At 36.2% G+C, this 23,421-nt stretch overlaps 3 protein-coding genes across 5 annotated transcripts; 2 read left to right on the top strand and 1 right to left on the bottom strand.

Annotated features, from left to right (window-relative positions):
* Positions 1–376: 376 nt before the first annotated feature.
* Positions 377–8,152, bottom strand: LOC145616261 (abscisic-aldehyde oxidase-like). Of its 3 annotated transcripts, none has more exons than XM_081670957.1 (11): positions 7,559–8,152; positions 4,913–6,574; positions 4,325–4,584; positions 4,007–4,216; positions 3,659–3,877; positions 2,423–3,388; positions 1,935–2,030; positions 1,636–1,734; positions 1,095–1,284; positions 771–1,011; positions 377–629 (listed from the first exon to the last, which is right to left on the bottom strand). In XM_081670957.1, the coding sequence occupies exons 1-10, from the start codon at positions 7,707–7,709 to the stop codon at positions 782–784; spliced, it is 4,083 nt and encodes a 1,360-aa protein (XP_081527083.1). In that variant the 5' UTR covers positions 7,710–8,152; the 3' UTR covers positions 377–629; positions 771–781. The 3 variants fall into 3 exon arrangements, with proteins under 3 accessions (XP_081527083.1, XP_081527084.1, XP_081527082.1); XM_081670958.1 differs by having other exon boundaries at positions 377–602; XM_081670956.1 differs by having other exon boundaries at positions 377–1,011.
* Positions 8,153–8,973: 821 nt separating this feature from the next.
* Positions 8,974–21,490, top strand: LOC145616263 (uncharacterized). The gene is made up of 15 exons (XM_081670959.1): positions 8,974–9,269; positions 9,367–9,547; positions 10,092–10,799; positions 11,337–11,543; positions 11,784–12,092; positions 13,580–13,707; positions 14,363–15,415; positions 15,670–15,811; positions 15,922–16,081; positions 16,218–16,381; positions 17,001–17,080; positions 18,398–18,497; positions 19,239–19,300; positions 20,352–20,511; positions 20,888–21,490. Exons 2-15 carry the CDS (start codon positions 9,374–9,376, stop codon positions 21,059–21,061), a joined length of 3,621 nt encoding a protein of 1,206 aa, XP_081527085.1. The 5' UTR covers positions 8,974–9,269; positions 9,367–9,373; the 3' UTR covers positions 21,062–21,490.
* Positions 21,491–21,915: 425 nt separating this feature from the next.
* LOC145618419 (uncharacterized) lies at positions 21,916–23,046 on the top strand. Its single transcript, XM_081673188.1, has 2 exons — positions 21,916–22,072; positions 22,164–23,046. Exons 1-2 carry the CDS (start codon positions 21,970–21,972, stop codon positions 22,886–22,888), a joined length of 828 nt encoding a protein of 275 aa, XP_081529314.1. The 5' UTR covers positions 21,916–21,969; the 3' UTR covers positions 22,889–23,046.
* The last annotated feature ends 375 nt before the right edge of the window (positions 23,047–23,421 follow it).

Here is a 23,421-nt window from a genome sequence, read left to right as displayed (position 1 = left end):
GCTGATGGCATGACAGAGATAGAACAAGCAAAGCCTGGTCCAGCAGGGGAAATTATGGATGAAGGTATTGATGTGAGGCATCGTCCACAAAGCCTTGTAAATCAGGCATTTGCAGTTGCTGTTCGAACAGTATTGTAAGCCTTGTAAGTGCCTCTGTGAATATGAGGCGTTCTTGCAATGAAGCCAAATCGGTATCTAAGGCTTCACAACAAGGTAGTCTCACAAGCATCTCACATTCTGAAGTTACCTTATTGGAGACTTATCTGCACACAAAAGAATTGAGGGTTCAAATAGAGGTGCTTGGGCATCTTAGCCATTTATATGATTTGGCTCTCTGCTTTTCATCAATCTTCTTTCAGGATGTGATTGTCATGTGAAACAGAAAAAGGCAAAACAAGCCTGAATTTGATTTCCTGTATACAAGTATCATAATCAGAATTCAGAAACTAACTGAGATCCCCCTAAACAACATGAATAACCTCAAACTATTCATTTTTTGTGCATTACAATTGCAATCTTTATCAGTAGTGTGTTGCTGTTCAATCAACCTCAGCTACACGTTCTCTTATCCTTCAATTTTTGATGTATTCCACCTTCTCGGCCTATCAAGAAACACCATAGACGCCCGCCTTTATTTGCAATTAAAATTACGATCAAATTGATAGTGTACACGTAGTAGAATCTGATGTGTAACTTAATGGATGTAGTTTTACATACGAATTTATCTTACAATTACAGATGTTTCATAACTGAAGGTTCAGGGTGCAAACCTGCACAAAGGCTATTGCTTATCAGTCACTTTGGTAGTAGGTGAACTACTCAGGTACCTCTCAACAATGTCAAGGCCGCAGAGTTCCTTGACAACAGGCATGGTAGCAGGGACAGGTAATTGGAATAAGGAATCATCAGCACGGCCACTCCAAGAAGCAAGCTGCCTCCTTGCTTCTTTTATGGCTGCTCTTGTTGCACAGTGAACTGATGCTGCTAGAAGCAATGGTGGCTCTCCAGATGCTGCAAGCAAATCAAACACAAGTAAAGTGACAGTTTTTCTTACGCGATCAGAGGACAGAAGGCATACTGTTGTATAATTATACCTTTAGATGATAGAACACGATTCTTATGATGTCCACTGTTCAAAATTTCAACATTTAATTGTTTTGGTACGGTATCAATTGTTGGGATCTTATATGTCCATGTGCTATCAGAAATCACCAAACCATCAGGATCAGATAGGTACTCTTCTTGCATGAAAAAGCCGATACCTTGAACAAAAGCCCCTTCTATCTGTAAAAAAAATGCCACAAATTGGATGCTTTAACTATCAACTAAAGAAGGGGAGTCAGGTAGGTTCACAACCAATCCAAAATATAAAAACATATCACCCCGGCATCATTACAAAAAAAAAAAAAAAAAAAAAAAAGGCATCAGTGCACAAGGGTTAGTCTTCTCATCTTAAGAAAATAGATTTTTGAATAAATTAGTTCATAAGCATTATATTTAAGCAGTACTGTCAACGGAACGAAGGCTAAATCTTACACTTGAATTAAAAATGTATCTTAACTCTTAAGTCATTACATCTTACGCATTATATTATACGGAGTAAGTAATACTGTAAGGATGCTAATTGAAATCAACCTGTCCCAAATCAACAGCAGGATTTAAACTCTGTCCACAGTCATATATGATGTCTGACCGCAAAATAGTAGTTTCTCCCGTAAGGAGATTCACTTCTACCTGTAGAAGGAAAGTAGTATCATAAGAAATAGTCCTTGGAAAAATGGAACAGGTAACTCTTGGCTTAATTTCTTATTACTTCTTTTCAGACAGCATGATGCTTGCTTAACTAGGGCCATTGTATAACAATTACTCAATTAATACAACAAATGCATTCAATAAAGGGGAGACTTAAACATGGTTAATTTCACAAGTTTTACCTCACTAACAACAGCTCCGTAGTTCAGATATTGCATGGAAGTCATATCGGGTTTGTAAAGGGTGCTAGCCGACAAATTCACTGCTTGTATGCCTGCCTGCAATTAAAAAACTGTTATTAAACACTTTCTACATCAAATATATAAATTGACTTCACATTTTATGCTTGGTAGGAGAATCCATGTTGCTCATTATCTGATTAGTGTGAAAAACTTATATACTCCTTAGCAAGATTTAAAAAGTAATAAAAATTGCACTTCATCAAAGAAACTTCAATTTATTTTGCGCTGACAGTATACAGTAAAGAAACAAGCAGAGAGACTTATACACTTTTGCTGGAAAATCATATGGCCTTAAAGTAATGAAAATTCCTACAACTTTTTTTTTTTTTGGAAGCAAACCTACTTATAGCGTAGTCAGCCAGAATAAAAAAGAATAGTTTGTGTGCCTGAACATATCATTGGGGATCGGATCTTGAACAAGTACTTACCTGGAAAATAAGTGTCTCCCAGTTAATAGAGCCCATTTTTTCCTGTAGACTCTGCTTGAGTGGGGTTAATCTTTCAACCAAAGTATTGCAGCAGATTCTTACAGCTTCACAGCTAGACTCTGAAGTAGTACTTCCTGCAGTAAGCCCTCCTTGTACCATGCTCAATGTATCTGCTTGTATTACTCGTACCTTATCCAAAAGTTCATCACTTCCAGTACAGTTGATCATACCCAGACCAAAAGCCGCCATCTGTTTTACTTTGGTCCATATACCTTGACCAAGCTCAATCCCTCCTACTTCCACTGCAACTGACCCATCCCGGAGTATGCTGACTTTACCAGGGGTTGGTCTCTGTGAAACACCAAACACAGCGGGTAGCCTAGAAATTCCCTTTTTACGCCAGATATTAGTCTTGTTAAACTGCTTAACCATCTCTTTTCTATGGTTAAAGCTTGAAGATGAAGCTATCTTATCCCAAATTGAACGTAAAGTATATTCACTTGGCTCTCCAGCAGCAGCCTGACAGAACAAAGTTAAGCTATCGAAGGTGTGGAAGTTTTGGTCTCTAACAACATCAACATCTATCGAAAGTGCAGAAGCTACATGTTCAATCACGGCTTCAGCTATAAATGTTCCTTGAACTTCACCAGGAGCTCGCATTGCCGATTTGCTTGTATGATTTGTCTTGCATAATTTAATATCAAGTGATAAAGCACCCCAATCATACTTCTTAAGTCCATTTACTATTTTTGCTGGCAGTATTGGGCTAATATCTACTGATATACCAGCATTAACCAAAATCTCAAGATGTAAAGCTGTGATCTTCCCATTCAATTTGAATCCCACACTATAAGTAATTTTCATTGGATGTCTTCCTCCAGTTGTTATCATATCAGTCTTGCGATTGAGATACATCCTCACAGGGCGATGAAGCTTGTATGCAGCTAATGCACAAGCTGATGCAACCTATAAGATGTTCAATATTGTGTTATTAATTAAAAAAAGGTGGAGGTGGAAAGCTAGAAGTAATCTACATATATTTCTTAATTGAAAGGCCAGGTTTTCTGCTTTTTCAGAACTGGATTTATAAATAACCGAGCATTACAAAGTGATTTCAGCATATAATATATATCCCCATACATCTGTGGTGGTCAAAGAAGCAAGATATATATTCAGAGCACAAATGCTTAATGAAAGGGAAATTAAATCCTGAATTATGAAACCAATAATACTCACAGGTATAGCTTTCATTGCCTTTCCTCCAAAACCGCCTCCAACCCGCCTTGTAAGGACACGAATGTTATTTTCAGGTACCCCAAGACAACTTGCAATCACAGATTGTGTAAATTCTGGAACTTGAGCAGAACTATAAACCACCATGCAGTTATCTTCATCTGGAATAGCCAAGGCAGTTTGAGTCTCCATATAGAAATAGTACTGTGATGGGAGTCTAATCTACAGATACAACCAACATAAAAATCAGAAGAATTAGAATTTTTGAAGTCAGAATACCGTTGCTCACATTCAGACAAGTATATCTACTTAAACACACTTAAGAATAGACATAGAATGTGTGAGTGGTACCTCAGCTGAAAGAATTTTCTGATCAGCTTCAGCCATTCCCTTTGCAAAGTCGCCGACTGGTTTAGGGCACAAAAAAGGAGGGATTTCGAAAAAGCTACACCTCTCAACTGCTTGTTCAACTGTCAGAATTGGTGGCTCTAAATTTTCGAAGTCATAGTCAACAACTGCTTTAGTAGCTGCAATGTCTGCATGCCTCTGTGTATCTGCAACCTGTAATGCTTTCAGAACTGTGTATTCCTTGATATTTCAAATCAAAGATGAATCAAAGCTGTGAGAAAAAAGACACCTAAAAAGGCTTTAAGAGGAAATTCGACTTACAACTAGCGCAATACGTTCACCAGCACATCTTGTGAGATCATCAGCAAATAACAAGTCTTTGCCAAATATTGTTTGGGCTCCTACGTTCATCCCACCATGTGGGATATCTTTATAGGAAACAACAGAAACAACTCCATCTGAATGTGATTCAGACTCGTATCTCACACAATTGACCCTTGCCAATGGCTTTGTGCTATACACAAATGCTCCATGAAGACAGTCTTTTGGAGAAGGAATATCATCAACATATGTTGCCTCGCCTGCAGAAAGTAACTCAAAACGTTAAAGAATATAGCACAAAACTTGCCGATTTAAGTAACATAACATTATTATTATCATTGAAGAGTGATAGAGAGAACATGCTTTATTGAGACCGAGCACCATGTTTAATTCAAGACTATCCTTATTTTATCGTGTGTCCATTTCAAATTAACTCAAATAAATCAATGAAAACAAATTTATCCAGATTACTCTCTATACTGACATTTAGATTCAAGAGCAAAACAACATAGTGTGGATCTGTTTGTACATAAAATCAAATTGGTAAATTAAACTGTAAAGCAGCTAGTATACTAACTGAAAACAAACCAGATGCCTGAAGAGCAGCTCCAGTTTTGCCAATGGGCTTCCCAACAGGATGATAATCTGTGCCCGGTACAATTACCTGCTTTGCAGGTAATAATAAAGGGTTCTTATTGTACTCGTTCACACTACAGTTTGTTGTAGACTGAGAACCAATGTATTGATCCAAGGCTAAACTTGTAAACCTAGGCTCAACCAAACTGTTCAGAAACTCAAAAACAAATGCCTCAGCTAAGCTTATCCTGTAGGAAGGATGTGAAATGCCATTTTCAGGCACCACAGCAGCCCGAACTAAATTCATTGTTTTGCGGAGGGATTCATGGTCAATATCTCTGCCAGCTAAAAACTCTTCAGCTTTTTTAGCCCGCACTGCATGCCTAGTCCCATAAGCACCAAAAGCCAAGTAAATCTTGTTCACCACGAAGCCATCAGAAGACTTGCTGGGAGAAACTTCAGCAAGGAAAGCAGCATTTAGATATGCCAGTGCATTTCCCAGAGGGCGAGGTGCTGCTCTATAGGTATCAAACATAACTTTACAATTTGATTTTGAGGAAGGTTCCCAAATCGGAATCTTGACACTCACAACTATACTTTTTGAATCTAAAGGCGACCTTACCAGGAATTCCTCCAATTTAATAGTCTCCCTTTTTGAACTTCTTATTATCTCTACACTAGAATCTACAGCTAGGAGAACAGTAGCAATGTCAGAAGGAAATCCAGACCTCTGCGCCATAACTAAATTTCCGCCTATACTTGCTGAGTTTCTGATCGACCCAGAAGCAATTTTCTCAAAATGCGCAGCAATTTTCTTAAGCATTGCTACACTGCCCCCACTCAGTCTATCTTCACCACCTTCTTCCAGTGTAGCAATAGCCTTAGAGATCGACACAGCTGCCCCAATTTGGACACTTTCAGAATCTCTTTTAACCATAGAGAGCTCAGGAATGTACCTTAAGTCTATGTATGTGTCATAGCCTTCTAATTCTTTATAATACCCTGTACCTGTATTATTAACAACTAATTTGACACGATTTACGTAGATGGCCTCACTCAATTCCAGCTTATTTTGGAGTTCCTCAATGCTTAATGGGGTATACCAAGAATATTTTCCCGAATCCAATAACATTCTAAGCTTTATTTCACTCTTCAAAAAATCAGGAAATGTTGATACCTGACAACTGCTATCATAAACAGGCAGCCTACTCACCTTAAGTTCCTTGCCCTCCTCCTTTTGCCAATAAGTGTTGAATCCTAGATCCTCAATATCCACATCTCCTGCAAAGCTTTTGCAAGCATCAGCAATAGGCCGGTAACCAGTACACCTACAGAGGTTTCCAGAAATGGCTTTCTCTGCCTCGGTAACCTTAAGCTTTGAAAACCCGGGTGAGGATTCTTCCCTGTCACTCTTCTCAGCATTGACAAGAGCCGAGAAAAGAGAAACACACATTCCAGGCGTACAGAAGCCACACTGAGAGGCATGGAAACCAGCAAATCTTTGGTGTATTGAATGAAAACCTTCCTTTTGACTTCCAAGGCCTTCAGTCGTGGTAATGGAACAACCATGTATACTGCAAAGCAGCGTAAGGCATGAATTAACTGTATAATCCTCCACCTTATCGTGTACAGGATCATATTTGGATAGCAGAACAATACAAGCCCCACAACCACCTGCAGTTATTGACATTGAACGATTGTGTCACAAACCAATTTCAACTCCAATATATCATCTTACTCTTAGTGAATGACAACACAACTTTTCACAAAGATTCAAAAGGTGCACTAAACACAATTAACACAACCAAATTCTAGAATTGGTAAAAATGAGCACCACTTTTATCCATGAATAATCTGATTAAAATTCCATTTGACAGTTGCTCTAATAAGTTACCATGTACCAACAATCCATTATTCCCTCTACACATGCAAACCATTGTTTTTCCCTCCATCCCACTGGATTGCTCAGATTGACCCGAAAAATGGTCATATGAGGAAATTTCAGTGGGACGGATGTAGTATCTTTTCAATCGAAATTATTTTCATTTCTTACACCAAGTGAAGTCATATATAAAACAAAAATGATACAAATTTTTTTTTTTCCAATTACCAGAAGCAGAATTTCTAGATACCAATTCTTCCCCATACTCAGTAAGATAAATTTGTGGATAAGACTTCATTTTCTTTTTCTTTTTCCACCTACTATCACATAAATTTATTGATATTTCATCTGTAATTTCAACATAAATGCTTAAAAAAAACACCTGAAATTCAGAAAAAAAAAACTCCCAACAACACACACACATAATCCTAATCTATATAAAGATCAAACCATGATTAATTCCTACATAAACCCAATAAAAACTTCATAATATATAAGTCTCTAATTCCATGCAAATAGTAACATTAATGAAATGAAACAGCAATTGCCAATTCACACCCAATATCAATATCCAATATTGATCAATCTCACACACATGAACAACAAACCCGGTGACTGAATTTGTCATCGGGTTTCCATATACTACCTCCGTCACAGGTTATGTGCAACGATTAGATATTTTCACTCTCTACTTTATGTCAAATCATTGCACACAGCCTGTAACGGAGGTAGTAAATAAAATTAAAAGGACATAAATAGAATTGAGTAAAGCTAACCTTCTCCACAACCAAGCTTGACACTTTTGAAATGAGTTTGAGTTCTGAGAAACTCAAGCAAAGTAGTTGATGGATGAACACTAGTGGGTATCTCAAATCTTTCACCATTAACAGCAAACAACAAATTCCCTCCTTCAATTTTCTTCTCCATTTTTTTTTTTTTTTTTTTTTTGAGCAGCAAATTAAGTTGAGATGTCAATCACTTAATCAAGTACACCTGCTCGGCTGCTCCTCCACAATATCCAATAAATGACAAGTATTTTGACTTACGTAACAAAATCAGCAAAACATTAATTAATAAAATATTAAAATACATTAAATGAACCCATCACTATAAATATGTCATAATCACTGAAATGTATACAATGAACTTAAAAGGGTGTAATTATTTGAAAATTCAAGAAACAAAGAACATCTTTTTATTAATTTTTCTAAATGCAATCTGTAACAGTGAAGCTGAAGTATTCTGCATCGTTGTAAGTATGAGAATCAAAGAAAAGAAAAAGGATGTGTTCTGTTTTTATGTGCATGTTTTTCTTAAGGGGCGGTTCTAAAACGCTATCTAAAACAGGATACGATAGTGGGGGCAAAGATTAGTCAAATCGTGTGGCACTATTAGAGTATGACGAACAATTGAATATGGACAAGAGACTAACAACAGTCCATGAGTGGAAAGTTTTGGGGTATTATTAAGCTGTCATGGGCCTTGTGAAATTTCTTTGTTTATTTCGATGAGACGGGTGGATGTCAATTACGCTATTTAGTTAAAAGTTTTGAAATTACTAAAAGAATCTATATTTATGAAATCTTAAGATTTAGGGCTAATATTAATGATCACCTCTCGTTTGAAGTGTCTCAATATAAAATTTACTAATTTCCACTTTTTATAATTTTACAATGTAGATAATTAGTGATATTGTAATCGATAAAATTGTGTGTTAGCAAATGTAATAAAAGAAATGTGTTAACTAAAAACAGAAGGAGTATGTATTAATGATTTTTTTTTTAAAAAAAAACTCATTGTTTGAAGATAGATTTTTACTCCATGCTAACATAGGCTAATAAAGTAATAATGCTTAAAATATTAATATATTACGGAGTATCATGAAAACTTATTACCCTCTACCAAATACATTGCATGAACACTATTAAACACTTTAAGATGATGAGACGTGATAGCCCACTATCAGATATGGACTATATTTAGAGGCAAAAATTGAATAACAGATAACTACTTTATCTAGCTACATCTAAAATCAACAATAACGGTATAAAATCAACAAAATCATATTACTAAAAATCACTCTTTTTCTCTTTACTTTTTTCTCCATCAGAATTTTTACCCCACCAATAACAGTATAAAATCAACGATAACAATAGTACTCCTCTATTATGAACTTGTGTACGGAGTAGACTATAACGGGGACTCGGGGAGCGAGCTAATATGAACTAGGGCCACTTCCTCTAATCGTCTAATGTGACTATATTGACCATGGACTCGGAGCATCTGACCCATCATCCGCCCACCGGACCACTCTACTAAACCTTTCAAAAAAACAAACACTCTCTTTTTCCCCGCCTTTTTCTCTCTCCTCATTTCTCCGAACACCGACCTTCCCAAATTCGCCGGCGACAGTTTTCTCTCTCCTCTGAATCGTTTCCAGTTCACAATTGAAGCTCACTCTTCGTCGAAATCAATCGATTTTTTTAGGTTAATTGATTTGTGCAAAATGTATGATCCTGAGAAGAATTGAAATGTTACGAAAGTACAAAACCCTAATTTTGAGTCGTTTGATCGTGTTTTTGAGGTAGAAAATGGCGGTAGATTTACATTTTGAAGAATCGTTGCTTCGACAATTGAAGCTAGAAGATCCATGGCTTCCTCCTAAACCTTGGGAGTCTATTCCTTCTGAAAATGGCGCGTCTGTTTCTCTCTCCACACATAATGCTTCCTTTCATGGCTCTCTTTACGATATTTCCTCCGTTTCAGTAAGCAATTCTTCTCTCTTTAGGTTTGAATTTGTTGAATTGTATGCGATTCTTTATTAGCTATATTCTAAGCTCTATTTTTGCGATATTGGTGATATAATTGAATGCAATTTTAGGTTTCACACAATTTTGAGTGTAGATTCAAATATTTCATTGTGAATGTTTAGGAGATTGTTCTTCCTTAGTTGAATTATGCTACTTTAGGTCAATTTAGGAGAACTGAGTTTGTTTAATGTTTACAGTGGGATTTTGTACGGAACAGAATTATTAGGCGCAATAATCTAGAGTCATATGCTAAGAAACCGGTATAATTTGGGGATTGCATTGTTATATTGTACTCCATAGTTTGCGTGGTAGATACAGGTTGAATCGCGTACCAAAACCTTAGAAAGTTGTGAAAATGTCGTGTACTGGTTGATGCTGTATAATGTATGTAAGTTTGGAGTTCACATTTTTAATAACTGCAGCATTTATGCTGTTAGAGATTTATTACGCTTGCTTTCTCAGATATCTGTATTTATGTTTGGAATTATTTTTTTATCAGGAGGCAAGCTTGGTGCGCTTGGTGTTGAATGCATTGCAAGGTGTTCAGTCAGCAGTTGTTAGTATTGAACACATTTCAACTTTACTATGTGCGGATCCTGCTGACAGATCTGGTCATCGTCTTCCAACTCTTTGGAATAGATCTTTAAGCACATGTGCACTGGGAAAGATACTAAAATCTATTGGCTTTTCTGGTTCCCTGGTTATTCTTCTCCATAAGTTTGTGGATTATTTTACGAATACAAGTTTTGCCGATGGCATGACAGAGATAGAACAAGCAAAGCCTGGTCCAGCAGGGGAAATGGATGAAGGTATTGATGTGAGGCGTCGTCCACAAAGCCTTGTAAATCAAGCATTTGCAGTTGCTGTTCGAACAGTATTGGAAGGATATTTATGTGCATTGGATACATTAAGTGCCTCTGTGAATATGAGGCGTTCTTGCAATGAAGTCAAATCGGTATCTAAGGCTTCACAGCAAGGTAGTCTCACAAGCATTTCACTTTCTGAAGTTACCTTATTAGAGACTTATCTGCACACAAAAGAATTGAGAGTTCAAATCGAGGTGCTTGGGCATCTTTGCCATTTATATGATTCGGCTCTCTGCTTTTCATCAATCTCCTTTGAGGATGTGATTGTCAAAGCAAGTGTGGAATTTCGTAACTTCCCTAGTGGAGGAGATTTGCTCACTTTTCTGTATAGACAGCTGCAGGTAAGCCTAGATATCTTGTCTCCATGTTCTTTCATTTTTTGCTTTTAATAGGGACAATTGTTTGTATGGATTGTTAGAAGAACGGGGAGGTTGGAAAAGTGCATGACATGTCATAGTATAAGATAAAAAAAAATATGGAGTCTTGAACTCTACTTTCATACATTCACGCCAACATGTACTTTTTACACCCTTTGTGCTCCAAACTTTGTGCCGAAATATTTGTTCAACCTGCTGCCTTGTTTGGTATTTATTTATGTTGAGTAATTGACAATTTAACCTAAATAGCTGTGTTGCTACCCTTATTTAAACCATTCGACAAAATAAGATTTTTGCTCACTGAGACGAAGTTGTCTATCCTGCTTGCCTCACTTCTCTTTGTTTCGTTGTCTGGATGAAATAGCAGGTTGAACTCTATTTTTGTCATTGGTGAATATTGCCTTTTATTGTTTTTCTTCTTACAACGTGGGGCTTATTTTTAAAGAAATAGAAATATTGTATGATCCTGTAATTTATAATAATTTTGATTGATCCCCACAGGCTGTTGATCCAGCTCACTGCAGTCTGCTCAAGTTCCTTTTTGTTCGGTCTCTTGAACCATATTGTATATTCATCAGATCGTGGATTTATGAGGCCAAGATTAGTGACCCGTATGACGAATTTGTAGTTAAAAAATCTGCAGATCCTCCACCTTACTCACATGGTAAAGCTGGCACCCCTGTTGACTTCCCATTGGCATCTGTTAGGGTAATAATCTCTGAAATTGTAATATGTAGTTGCTTTGTTGTGCATAAGAAGCTGTTTTTCCCATGTAGTTTCATTTCTTAGAAAGTGTAAAATTTTATTTTGCTGATCATGGGAAGTAGAAACCAAATAAGTCCTACTTCCCATTTTTTTTTCAGAATGTTAACCAAACATGCACTCTATGCTATCTGATTGAGATATTCTGGTTCTGTGCTGTTGATGCTCTTTTGGAAATACTTCCAGGAACAAGATGGAGCTTCCATTCCTTGTTTTCTTAGAGATGTTTTAGTTCCATTGCTGAGAGCAGGCCAGCAATTGCAAATGGTAATGAAATTGCTTCGACTGTGCAATTATGTTCATGCTGGAGAAGATACTTTTGATGACATCCTTCCATGCTCAAGTGACTTTTGCAGTGGTGAAGTTTCTGGTTCTCCATTAAGTTTTAATAAAGGAGAAATAGAAGCCACTGTACTCTCAAGGAAGAATTTCTACTACAAGATGCATAAAAAACTTGATAAATTTATGGACACTTTAGACATCAAATATCGTCAGGTAATCTTCTTTGCTAAATTTAAGTTATTATCATGGCCAAAATAGTTTCATTTTAATCATTTATGAATTACATTTTCCTTGAGTCAAACATTAAGAGTTGTATTAGAATTTAGTAATTTATGTTATGTATTTCTTTCTTTTGACTTGCTCCATAGCAATAATTTCTGAGAATTTAGAATTTGTTGCATGATGCTTGATTCCTTTCCTGTGGCTACTTTTTCATATTGTCTAATTGGTCCAGCTAAATGTGAACTACCATCTCAGGGAGGGTGATAAACTGATAAAGGGGCTTGCTATGTTTCTGTAAAGATATTGTGAAATGACTGAAATTTCCCCTTCCATTCATTGTTCTTTATGTTCTTATTTAATAATTTGTGATCTAAAATGTTTTATTTGAGGGGTAGTTGGATTAGCTTGAGATAAATTTTGGCTTTTATTCCATCTACTGTAGCTACATTAAATAAATTTCTTGATTTGTGAGGATATCATCTTTTATTCATGATCTTAGAGGTTTCATCTGAGGGGCTGGTTATTTAGCTTGAGATAAAGCTGTTTTTTGTATTTCTTTTTCGATCTTTTATGTGTCTTTTTTACCTAAATCATCGTTTTACCTTTCTACCTTAGATTCCTAAGGTTCTTGCAAAATTTAGTTAGTTCAACCTTATAGTGAGTGCTTGTAGCCTTGTAGGAATTTTTAATGCCCTCTCTTTTCCTTTAACAGAACATTTTGACGTTTTTGTGGGATTTCAGTTAGGGGATTAATGCTTACTGAGTCTCCTCTGATGCTGTGCTTAACCAACATTGATTTTTTAAACTAACACACCTACTGTATGGTTCGCCATTACTACTAAGACCGCCACCACCAATGTCAGCCCTCTATAAATCAAGCTGCTGTAGATGCCCACCTTGAGAAACTCTAAGTACTGTATAAAAAATACAGTAGAAGCATCTAATTAGAAATCCTTCACTGTAATGATAAAGGAAGCCAAGAAGACCCCTACTTTTCAAAGGTTTTGGGGGCTGTTTCCTGCAATTGCATCTGCAATTGCATAAAGGCTATTGTGCCATAAAGTCTTCTTGTCCTTGGTTCTAAGCTTCTCAATCAAGCTGACATACTTCCCTTGTAAATAAATGTACGTCTCCATTACTAGGCACACTGATTCTTACCATACATCTATCATCTTATCATAGCCTTTTCGAGTTTTCGTTGCTTGATGAATCAAGAAATGTGAACATAAATCTGGGGATGAGGAACTGTAGAGATTGCCTACATCCTCACTTGAATACAACTTTATAATTTATCTTAAAAAAAGTTATACAACTTTTTATCAACTTGTCAATTTTTCTTATTCTATTTCTTCACATAAATATGACGTTGCTACATGATTTTCCAAAGAACTCCTTTTTCACTTTGGGTTACGTTATGGGATATAACCCTTTTGAAGTTGTCACATTCTTAGTCAAGTTTCTGGTAATTGTTTTTGCAGGTAGTTTTGTATGATGAATTCTTTGTTGGTACCAGCTATGTTGGAGGAAACATAGATGCTCAATATTCCTCTAATTTGGACAAGACACCAGTTGTCCCTTCATCTTCAGAAAAAAGAGATCTAAATCAGTAAATATCTTATCTTTTTCTCGTGCCTCTCCTATTTAACATCTCTCTTTCACAGTCTGACAAGTTGATGTATCCACTGCTGCATGTTATCGTGGCAACAACAGGGAAGTTATTATCTGTTTTACTTAGATGAGCCTGCTGACCTAATTTTGATGACTGATGATTGATGACTCTAACCCCCACTAACACCACCCCCCCACCCCAAAAAATAAAAAAAAAATAAAAAAAATAAAAAAAATTCAAGTCTAATAATGAATTAAGTTTGAAGTTGAATGGCTTAACTGGAGTGTAACTTATTAAAATTAAAGTAAAACTATAATTAATTTAATAATATTGTCACATTGTCCCAATCTTAATGATTCAAAATGAGTCAAATTTACGCAGGACTCTTAATAATAGTTTGGTCATCCCATACTAATAAATTTAAATAAAGGTATGGTAATACATACTCACAACCCATTACATTTTTACAAAAGGTGGCAACAATTTCTAGACTTCCTACAAGAGTATGTGACTAGTTTTTTCTGTATGGAGTGCATTTATTTGGGGTGTTGTATAGTAGCACAACTATCTTAATTAGTTAATTATTATTGATTGTTTTACAAAATAACCTTTCTCTTCAATCTCCCTTAATATTTGGATCTGTCCAATGCAGGGATTCAGAGGTCTCTAGCATGGAAGAGGATGTCTCTTACACATTTGATCCTCTGGAGCTTTCAGAATGTTCATCGACAGATGATTCAGATGAGCAAGTTGATGCTGCGCAGTCATTTGATTGTCAACATAGTTTGGCATGTACCGAGCCAAGTTATTTATCTTCTCTGTATTTTTCTAACCTCTCTTCTGGCAAACCTGTGGAAGAGGTTATGCATAATGACTTAATAGATTCTTGTTCTAGGAACCATGATGCTTCATGCACAGAGCTAACTGAGATCTCTAAACCTTGGATTTCTGAAATTCAATATTCAGGTGAAGTTCCTTCTCTGGGGTGGCCTTTAGGAGGTCTCCACGGAAATCCTTTTAGCATCGCCCAAACATACAAAGATGACAAAATTTTGCATATTAGTGACAGTGATCAGCCTAAGATCATGCCGAGTGTAAGTAAGCAATTTACAACTGAGGGTACATTGATGCATAATGAATGTCATGGGCATGAACTTTCCTCTTCAAATTCGTATCTTGTCCAGACATGGAATGCTAAATACTCCAGCAATGTTCTTAGTATGAACCCCATGCTGACAAAAAACGCTTTCATTCAAGATGTAAATAAGCCTAAAGAGAACTCTTCCAAATTTAGCAAACATTTCCCTTGCTTCGACTTTTCATCTGCCACTGATCCTATGAAGGCCTACAAAAGAAGGTTATCTGTTGACCAAAGGCACCATATTGGCCATGAACATTTCCCCTCCGCTGATACAAAAACTACAGAAGTTGCAAATGTGGACATCTCTGGAAGGGGACCGGAGGCAGCGAAACTTCAACTGGATAAGGATTATTTGGACCGTTCCGCTGCATCTTTGAATGCAGAGAACAGTCTAGAGGATCTGAAAAATGCCCGTGGAGGGAGTAGCTGGCAAGTCTTGCTCCGTGGTTCTTTCAGAGTTGATCATGAATCAAATAGAGAGCACAAGCATGGCAAAGAGGCTATGTTTGAAATTCCACTTGATTTCATCATCGACAAATGCCTCATGCAAGAGATTATGTTGCAGTATCCCCTATATTTTGGATTTGGAAATATTAGTATTGTTTTCTATTCTTAAGGAATTTTCTGTACATCTGATGTCGTTCTGTATAATCTTGTGATTACTGTCAAGCCACACATGCACAATTTTTTTTATTTTTATTTATTTATTTTTTTTTATTTTTTTTTAAAAAAAACCCTCCGTGGAAAATGTTAGAAATGCTGCATCAATTAATTAGAAATCTTTGTATTCAAGTGGTGCTTTTCCTTCACTATATCAGATATATCTATGTTAGCAGGCTGAGTATCAAGTTACTGGAAGGAGGTTTTGATCTTCAGGAGCATTTTCACGCTCTGCGACGTTATCTTTTTATGGAAACAGCAGACTGGGCAGATGTATTTGTCACTTCTCTTTGGCATCATGTACGAATATTTTCCTTCTTTTCTGTATACAGAAATAATTTATCATACTGGAAACAGCAAACTGGACAGATTTATTTGTACTTTATTATTAACTACTTTATATGATGCAGAAATGGTGCTTTACAGAGGCAGATCAAAAAATTCCAGAAATTCAAGGGTTACTTGAGTCATCAATCCAGAGGTCTTCATGCGAAAGAGATCATAATAAGGGTCGCTTGTATGTTTTTGTGAAAAATCAGAATACGACTCCTTTTTCAGCTGCTGCACTTGGTAATTATCTTACTTTCAAATCTTTTGGGTTTATCCCTTCATCTCAGTGTTTTCAATTATTTGATCTGCATATCTCATCTGCGGCTGCCACTTGCTCTTTAGTATCTGAAGTGCTTAGTAATCATGTGAATTGCAGGGCTCCATTCATTTGATTTTATAGGACTTGGTTACAGAGTTGATTGGCCGGTCACTATCGTGCTGACCTCAAATGCATTGAGAATGTATGCTGAGATATTCACTTATCTCATACAGCTCAAGCTTGCTGTTCTGTCTTTGGCTGATGTGTGGTGCTCTTTGAAGGTATTGATTTATTGAGCTGCTAATAGAATATTGGATGGTTTACAGTAAATGAGCTGTTGAAGGTAGAGCATATCATATATATATATATGTAAAAGATATATAATTGTACCTGTCATGAACTGATGAAATCAAAACTCAAGAACCCAAATATCGAGTAGGTAATTTCCCATTATACCTTTTTTTTTTTTTTTTTTTTTTTTTTTTTTTTGGGGGGGGGGGGGGGAGAAATGTGAATTCTTGTGTTCCCACCTAATCATCATATCCTCACATATGTTCTGATGGTTCTTATTCTGTTGGGTAATTGGGGAAATTATTGTTGATACTCAATCGCACTCCCTCTGTCCCAATATAGTTGCTACAAACACTTTTGACACGTGATTGAATGGAAGTGAGAATATAGAAACATAATTTCCAAAATACATGTGTCACCTAAATTGGGAATGACCACTGTTATGTACTTTTATGCAGTATTGCTTTATATGGTGCTCTTGCTTATGATATGTGGTTGTAGATGTGTTGAAAATGTGCTATTTATGATCTGATTACTAGTAAAAGATTCTAAGTTCTCACATTACATTACCAACCTTGGAAAACGGCTTTACGTTGCTTGTTTCTGCAGGTTTATAAGCACCTAATCAGTGAGACTGATGAACAGCATCAGCAGGCAAGGACAAAATTTAATTGCATCGTAAAATTGAGGTACCAATTGAAATGTCCAGAAAGCTTCTGTTTGCCTTATTTTGGTGTTGGTCGTTCTGTTACCATCTTTATACAGAAATATCAAATCTGTGTCCAAAGTAGGAACCCTAAAATTATGTTTTATTTGAATCAAATACACTTCTTATCATCTGCAATTCTGCATGTAGGCGCCACCTATTGGTTTGGTGTAGTTACTAGTAGTTGATAGCTCAGAATTATTTCCACAGTGCCCAACAGTCCATTGTCGCTGGATTAAATGGGCCAAGGGGGTGAGTGCCAATTTTGATCTTGCTTCTATGTGTGTGTGTGTGGGAGGGGATGGGGGTGGGGTGCATTTGCTATTTGGTGTTAATTTGGGAAGGTACCAAAATGTGGTTTCGTTATTACTTGAAAAACCAAAGCTTTCTCTGATGGTATACTTTGGTACTCCAAATATATGAAAGTCAAACTTTCTTGGAACATATGTATGGCATTGTTGGCTAATTAAGTTACAAGAAGCTTCACATATCTTTTGAATAGAATGTCCTACGAGACATAGAAAATTGCTTGCCTGTGGCTTGGAGAGGGGCTGGGAGTTATGTACAACATACAATGCGCTACTTTGTTGTTGTTGTTGTTGCTGTTTTTTTTTTTTTTTTTTTTCCCCCTTTTTTCTTTTTGGTAGAAACATCCAAAGAAATTGAATCTGTAAAACTGTATTTTTGGATGCAATGCCATGGGTGGACATTTGACTACTGTAAATTTTAAGAGAGTTTGAAATTTGTTGAACTAAAGAAGACAACAATATACATGGAGCTCCAGGATAAGTTGTTACATAAGGACCTTGACGTTCTTGAAATTTTCCAGTAAAATATTATAGATTTTTGGGCCTTCCAATTATTCCCTTACCAGTAAGCAGTAGCCAAACAAGGCCTTTGATGAGACAATGCTTTTTACTTAGTTTTAATATGTGAATGGAAAACAACGATCAATTGTTTTGAAGTGGCTCTTTCCTATATGGCTGCTTCTTTGATATAAATGACAAATTTTCTGGACCATGTGATGTTCCACATGCATAGTGTAGATGTAACTTCAAAACCAAAAATTTTACTCTAATAAAAAGGAAAAATTGGAGAAAAAAGGAATCATACTAGCAATACCCTTGTGTAATTCTGTTCTGTAACTAATTTCTACTATATCCTCTTTTTTTATTCATGTTCTTGATCAATATATTTATATTACAACTTACAATAGATTTCTACATTTATGTAAAATTTCAGGTGACTCCATAATCCACATAATCATAGGTTGATGATGTAGTTTACTGTTGTGTTTCAGGCATCAGGTTAATCATTTTGTCTCCACGTTGCAGCAATATGTGCTATCGCAGTTATCGGATGTATCCTGGAGTAGATTTTGCTTCTCCCTCAAGCATGAGGTTTGAGCCAGTGCTATAATTTATAAGTATACCTTGTTTCTTTTTATGTCTCATGTCTCTTGGTTCTCTATAATATCATATTCCTATCTATTTGATATTTTGATACCTCAAGTCCTCAACACCTTTAAATACATAAATAAATAAATAAATAAAAAGAAAAAGAAAGAAAGAAAAACCCTTGTTCGTTCCTTTCTTCTCTCCTTAGTTTGCTTGGCCACATGAGGTGCATCAGATGAATCAGTCAGGTATTTAAAGAGGAATTTATCGAAGCATTCCTATCAGATTTACTCGACTAGAGTGATTTATTTTCAATGAATGAAAAATTAAAAAGTAAGAGCATATCTTTGAATACATTATATCTATACCAATTGAACTGCTTCAACCCTTTTCATTGTATTCTTATTCATAATGGCCTCACTTTATGGCCATTTAAAGTCTTTAGTGGTTCAGAAATCTGAACATTGGAAAGTGACGCCAGTTGCTTATCAAGGGGTTTGGGAGTTGACATAGTTGGTGCTAGACTAGTAAGCCTTCTCACATCTGATGACAGGATTTCCTAAGGCTTGCCTTTAAGCATTTTGCTCTTCTTTTCTCTCTCTCTCTCTCTCTCTCTCTCTCTCTCTCTCTCTCTCTCCCTCTCTCTCGGAAGTTTTTATGTTTTTATATTTCCATTTCTTGTAGTATATGCACTTTCCTGGATGTCTGTGATCTCTGCCTCACCTCTGAGTTGTTTTACTGCAGGTCAAAGATATGATGGATCTAGAAACTGTGCATATGGCGTACCTAAAAAATTCAATGCGCATGTAAGCAAAGATTGCGTGCTTCTAGTAGTTTATGTGATGATTATTGCTCTATTAGTGCAACAACTTTGCTATTTTGAAGATGTTCCCCTTTTTAACTGACATACCATCTACACTGTGTCATCTTTTTAAAAGTTTGTACAACTGTTGCTTGGATACCTGTATATGAATGTAGTGGATTCCATAATAGTAAGGAAAACTTGGACAACTAAATTTTTGGGTGAAGTCTAATGAACTTAAATTTTTGTGAAACATCAAAAGTGGACAACTTTTGTGGGATGAATGAAGTAGTTATGAAAGCAAAACTAGATGAGAGCAGTAATTCAGTAATAGATGGATTAAGCTCTCAGAGTAAGACCCTTGTCGGTGCTTGTCTGAACGCCCCTCATTGAACATTAAAAATTAGGAAAAGAAGATGCACATGTTTAAAAACGATTAGAGAAGAGTAATACCCCACTTTTGCCTGTTGCTACTTTAAGCTTCTCTTTCTTTTTCTCGTGCTTTCAATATGCACACCATGTGAAGGGAAAAAGCATATGCAGATATTAGGCCTTATATTTCTTGGGATTTCTAGTAGTTGTCACATTCTCTAAAATATTGATAATTTATCATTGGTTTTTCCAAAATACCCTCACTATTTAAATGACTGAAATAGGGAGAAAGGTAACTACAGTACTGCACACTATTAATATAAAAGAATAAAGTATACTCCTGTTTAAATTATGTTAAATTCTTTACTTTGTGGGATGAGGATTATGTGACTATGTGCCATACAAAAGGATCTTAAAATGACTGTTCTCTGATAAAGTACATGGTTATTTTAAAGAGGTAAAATTGCTACCAGTAAAGAACTGAAGGAAGCCACAATTTTGGAGTCATTTATGTACTTATCATATATGAACTGTTCAAGTTGATGATACAGGTTGTTGCTTAGTTAATGTTATATATCTTCATTGAGCAAAAACCTAAGTTTATGCTTGCAGGTTTTTCCTGTGCTATCTTTGGTACATTTGGCGACCAACCTTTAGATGACAAATGATTTTCTCTTTTTCAGATGCTTCCTATCTGATGAAACTCTATCCATATCAAACAACATTGAGAGAATTTTGCAATGTGCCCTAGATTTTCGATCATGCCTTGTCAATGGACTGGGGGATTTTCAGTCTGACAACCAGGGTTTGATAGACCATATTTCACAGATCAATTTTTCTCAGGTAAAAGACTTAGCATCATATCCCTGCCTATATTAAGCTCGCCGTTTGACAGAACTCTAATTTATTTGATGTTCCTGCTAAACTTCTTCCATTCACGTGACAGATGTTACTTATCATTAGTGTACTCCTTGTCTGTTTATAGGGGGGGTGGGGGAGGGGGGGGGGGGGGGTTGAGGGAAAGGAGTTTCATACTTTTGTCCTCGTTATGGTTCTGCATTTTTGTTTGACTTGGCTAAGTTTCTTCAAGAAACTAATATAATGATGATTGTTCATTATTGTTTGACTTCATTTTTAAGAATGTCTCTTTAGGTTTTATATCTAAGGATGGAATAAGTAAATAACTGATTGATCCTATTCTTCTGTATTTCATCTGCAGATAATTTTGATAAAGAAAAAATTCGATGAAAATCTTAAAGAACTGCATTCATCTTATCTCAAGTCTCCCAAGCACGGAGAGTTCGGCCTTGCTCGGTTTTGGACTTGCCTGAATTACAATGGGTATTACTCAGATGCCCTTGGTAATGATATGTGCATGGCATTCTCTCGGTAAATAAATGACATGAAAGAGCTGCCATGCTAATCATTATTGGTTGTGTTGTGAGTTTGATTGTGGAATCTGATAGTGCAGTGTGTTTTTCTGTATCCTTCTAGGATTGTATTGTAAAGCCTCCTTTTCACTGGTTCCTGGGGCCTTGGGTATACCATGGCTCGGTAAATCGGTATCATCGGAGTCCAGTTTTGTGTGGTTTACTACATGTAAATAGCCAATTTTTGTGTACAGTGTAATGTCTAATGTTAAAATCACTTGTTATACCAGGTAATTTCAATAGCTGCTGTTCCTGTTAGACCATTCAATTCATAATGGTCTGATTAAATACGCAGAAGTTAATCGTAGGCTCGTAGGAAGCTATCAATGGACTTAATGGTAATGAGTTTATATGTATTTTGTAGTGAATGCTTATTGTAATGCAATTCTATCCCCAAATATGTGTTTTTCTCTGATAGAATCTTCGTTAGATTTCATTACCACCTATACCAAATTACCTAATCAGGAAATGTAAAACTGATAAACTGTACGGAGTATACAATAGTTTTTATTTATTTATTTATTTATTATTATTATTATTAAAAAACACGAGCAATATAAAGCAAAAATAATACTTGTATTATTAATTTCGGGCAGAGGGAATACTTCATCCAATGTGAACCTTGCTTAAGTCAAGGGACTTGATAATGAAGAGATTCTTCCATCAAAGTTTGGATTAAAAAGGAGTATGAGAAAGACAAGGAATTTGTTTTCCTTTCCCTCGTCATAGAAGTCACATCCTGGTTTTAATTAAGAATAGGAATATCCTCTTTGAAAGGCAAGTGAGAGAATGCATATATATAGACAACTACATAGCTCATAATTTTCATCTCAAACAATCAAAACCAAACAAGATTTAGAAACAGGTAAAGATGGCCAAAGTTGCTAATCCTAATCGCGCCTATGAAGATTACGATCCTCCATCTGATATGGTGACCGAAGAAGGATGTGACACCATCCTCATTTATCTCCCTGGTACTTACAAATTTCTTACATTTTTTTCCATGGTTTGTTTAATCAAGATATGAAGAAACACTTCTTTAATGAATATATTTTCTACATGCAGGGTATAAGAAGGAGCAACTGCGGGTTCAATTAACAACATCGCGTGTTCTTAAGATAAGTGGAGAACGTCAAATTGGTGATAACAGATGGAGGCGTTTTAACAAGGAGTTTCAGGTCCCTGCTAATTGTGACACGAAAGAGATCACGGCTAAGTTTGAGGGTGGTATACTTTACATCAGGCAGCCGAAAATAATCACCCCTGCAGCAGCACCTGAACAGCTTGCAGACAAAGGGAAAGCTGCAGTAGAGGCTCCCATGCCTTCCAAGCCTCCTTATGTACCACAACCTCAACCTCAACCCCAACCCCAGCGACAAACTTATGATCTACCACAACCTAAGCCGCAGCTACCAGCTCGTGATCAGCCACAGCCTCAGCCTCAACCACAACCACAAGCTCCTTTGCCACTACCTCAGTCGCAGCAACAGGCTCCTCTGTCAGAGCCTCAAAAGGGTTTGTATGAGAAGATGGAGAAAAAGGACAATGCAGAAGATGCAATTTCAAAGGAGGAAAGAGGCAAATCTCCTAAGAAAGACGAAGAAGTAAAAGATCAATGTACATACACACCAAGGCCAAAACAAACTGTTGGTAGAAGAGGACTTTTCAGCGAGCTGAAGAAGCCAGAAAATCTCAAGAGGCTCGTTGTTTCTGTTATACTAGTGCTAGGCATTGGATTCTACACTACCTACATGTTCAAATCGATCACGAGGGATGACAATGAACTATAATCTCCACGGAAATACCCATCAAGGTTGTGCCAAAATACATGTAAATATGATCAAGATACGAATAAAATGTAAGGTTCAGATAAATATTGATCTGACATAAAATGTAAAAAGATTTGCTTATCATGGATATATATATATATATAGTAATTCTTATTCATCAACAAGCAAATATAGAAAGTTCTGTTCAATAACTTGGTTTTTTCTTCGATTTTGAAGCTTTTCAAACTTGTGTTAATCCAAATCTGATATTTGATTCATATTCAATTCAAGCTTCACTTTAACATAAACTATACTGGACTATACGAATAATTAATCAATGGACAAAATGCCCAAAATCACATACGAAGATTGACTATACCTAGGCCTTAACATGAAGTGAAGTATATAGGAGTATCAAAAAGGTAACACATGATTTAAAAAGACACAAGAAATAATTGCATCATAACTTTGCAGCTAAATTTTATTTAACTTAAGAACAAGATAGGTTATTGACTTTTATAGATTTTTACCACTTTTTTCTTTAAAATAACTTT

The sequence above is a fragment of the Chenopodium album genome, chromosome 26, assembly GCF_948465745.1.
Source record: "Chenopodium album chromosome 26, dcCheAlbu1.1, whole genome shotgun sequence".
Taxonomy (NCBI): Eukaryota; Viridiplantae; Streptophyta; class Magnoliopsida; order Caryophyllales; family Amaranthaceae; genus Chenopodium; species Chenopodium album.
Note: the sequence above shows the minus strand (reverse complement) of the source record. Positions and strands in the feature narration are given on the sequence as shown.